Here is a 2,842-nt window from a genome sequence, read left to right on the forward strand (position 1 = left end):
ACAGTGAACTTGACATACTCCAGAGTAACCACTGCCAGAAGTGCCTGCTAAAGTGCTAGCAGTATAATCAGAACAGACCTTGAGAATGATATCCCCTTCATGAAGGTTGCCATCTTTGGTTGCTAGGCCGGTATGGGTCATTTCTTTTATGAAGATCTGACTTCCAAGCCGAAGACCATATTCTGGAATCAGGGAAATAATCCACTGCAGCTTAGAAGATGAGCAAGGATGCATTTTTTTTTTTAACTACACAGTGCACATGCAGCACATCCCCTTACACCATGAGAAAAGAAAAAGGAAACAAAATGCAGACATAGTAAACCCACTTAACCCTAGGCCAACTCTATTTCTGTGCTGTCACCACAGTAAGAACAAACAGCAGTCCAAAAACAATCACAGATGGATGATTAGTCTGCTCCTTCAGCAGCAAAGCAGTGCCTTCATTATGGAGGTGCTTATTAACATGCTGGCATAGATTCTCTCTCTGGGCCGTATTTTGCGTGGATCAGAAATGCCAATAAAAAAAAAACACCAACAGAAGAAGAGCTGGTTATTTTTACCAATTAGTTGCTCCATGCTGATCCTGTCTTATCTCTACCCCAGTAAGTATCTTGGTTGCTTCAGGCAAAGGACTTTTTTCTCCTCCCCCACCCCCTGCCCTTTTTTCCCTTTGATCCAAGTTACTTGGACTAGTATATTTGCTACTTAAAACAAAAAAAAAGGCAACACTTAAAACACGCATATCCTAGAACAACAGAAGAAGGAAAGAAAAAGTTATCTGCTTTTAAAAATTACCACATTTGAGCAAGTCTGCAGAGTATCCATATGAATAGCAGAAATTATTATGGAATTACTAGCTACAAATAAAACTTAACAAAGAGACGTTAATTTTTTCCGTATTTTTTTAATCTCCTATCTGCATTATCTTTACAAGTGGAAACACTATATGGAGAGGAAGAAGAGGACAGAGGGAAAGGGATCCTTGCCAGAGCCAATGAAAAAAGGAGGATAGCTCTGGCATATAAACTTTGCATGAACAGAAAATTCTTACAAGCCATAACAGGGTAGATGAGGAAAAAAACCCAACAACCCACAAAACTCCTAGAAACAAACCATCACACCACTTAAAAAAACCCAAACAGAAAAGGTGGCACAACCTAATCTCAGATATACTTTACAGTACAGGAGTCCTTATTTCACAGCCCACAAAAGATCAGGTTTTTGGCTTTCATCTACACACTCCAATACTCAGCAAGGAAAGGCTGTTTCAGCTGTTACTATTTCAGTATTCCTCAACTACATTCTGAAGTATTCAGAACCAAACAATCCTTGGAATTAATTTAATTATACTGAAGGGAAGAAGTAAGTGCACTACCAGAGTCTACTCTTCATCCGTTGTAGCTGACCCCGTTGTAGGTGTGCTAAGTGTAATCTGAATCATGATCAGATCCATATTTCCCACCAGAATCAGAATAGGGCAGAGAAAATAGAAAACCAAAGCACACAGTGGCTTGAAAACACTGAAATTACGTTGGTGATTAGTTCTTTGTTCTAAGGTGAAGATCAAGGCGCTGGGGGAAAAAGCACCCCAGACCAGCCAGGAAGAATGAAAGAACAACTTAAGCGATCAGTCAGAAAACTCAACACTTAACCTGTAAAAGCAGAGAATATTCAGCTCCTCTCCCTCCCCAGTCAAAAATAACATGCTGTATTAAAAGTCAGTTCCTCTCCCCCCAGTGCTATACCTACCTTCATTATGTCTGCCTTTTGTTAAGAGAACACTGATAGGTCCATTCTGATCCTGTGGTCCTAGGTACTCAGGTTGACGGTGTGTTTCAGGTGAAGGACTTCGGGATCGAAGCGTGTCCTGACTTCGACTCCTTACCTCCCTCGCGTATCTAGGATCAGGTTGAGATCCATGACTATAACTGGGCAGGCTGTAGTCTCCTCCGTAGTTCTGTTCGTAGCCACCATCCCTGTCGATGCTTCTTCCCCTGCTCCGATCTCTTCCATAATCTCGATCCAAGCTCCTGTCAACACTCCTACCACGACTACGATTGTGGCTGTAGCTGCATTCTCTATCGCGGTCTCTGTTTCGGTTACGCCCTCGGTCTTGTTCATCTCTGTAGCTCTGATCCAGGCTGTTTCCCCAGCTTTGACTGTGCCCACCATTACCACTATGCCAGCTCCTGTCGCTATAGCCACTTTGAGCACTTTTACCATCGAATTCTGCATGATCATCCATTATGTCTAGAGCTCTGTCCTCATAGTCAAGAGAGGGGCTTCTTCTCAGAGCAGCAGCTTGAACTTTCCTTGGTCTTTTCACTACCTGTTCAGTGCAGTAAGAAACAAATGAAAAACAAAACAAAACCCAACCAAAACAAAAATACTCCAATAGTCAGAATGTGAAATTTGGCAGCCAAATATGCTTCACACTTCAAATACAGGTTGGAGGGAAAAAGAACAATGTTCTATTTATAGAACAACCAGTAAATATGATTATTTAGATGTGCAGAATAAGTATTTACTAATTGGGAGGAAAACGGAGATTTTTTCAAAAAATCAGATCAGCAACCACATCCTTTTACCTCTGCAAGAGTGTGAGTAATGAATACTTTTTTTTCTTTTTTTAGATTACTTCTAAAATGTTTGACAAGCCCCCAGAAGGGAGGGTTGTAGATGCCTCTCTCAGCTAACAAAAGCAAATCTGGACAGCAAATTCTTGGACAAGGTCTGTGTAAGACATCATCTGCCTCACGTAACTTCCGTTTTTTCCAGCTAGCACTCATTATTTAGTAAAATTAAAGACTGAGGACATACATTTTCTTCCCAGTTTTTCAGC

At 41.1% G+C, this 2,842-nt stretch overlaps 1 protein-coding gene across 1 annotated transcript in view; it reads right to left on the reverse strand.

Moving 5' to 3' along the window:
* The window catches only part of LOC104546967 (tight junction protein ZO-2-like), a gene marked incomplete at its 3' end in the record, with an annotated part of 17,236 nt that overhangs the window by 4,321 nt on the left and 10,073 nt on the right, over nt 1–2,842 (reverse strand). Inside the window, exons 5-6 of the mRNA XM_010192497.1 lie at nt 1,750–2,329; nt 79–182 (exon numbers count right to left, since the gene is read on the reverse strand). Of these exons, the coding sequence (XP_010190799.1) occupies nt 79–182; nt 1,750–2,329 (684 nt within the window). The remainder of the gene's footprint in view (nt 1–78; nt 183–1,749; nt 2,330–2,842) is intronic.

This window comes from Mesitornis unicolor, unplaced genomic scaffold (assembly GCF_000695765.1).
Source record: "Mesitornis unicolor isolate BGI_N332 unplaced genomic scaffold, ASM69576v1 scaffold28829, whole genome shotgun sequence".
Classification (NCBI taxonomy): Eukaryota; Metazoa; Chordata; class Aves; order Mesitornithiformes; family Mesitornithidae; genus Mesitornis; species Mesitornis unicolor.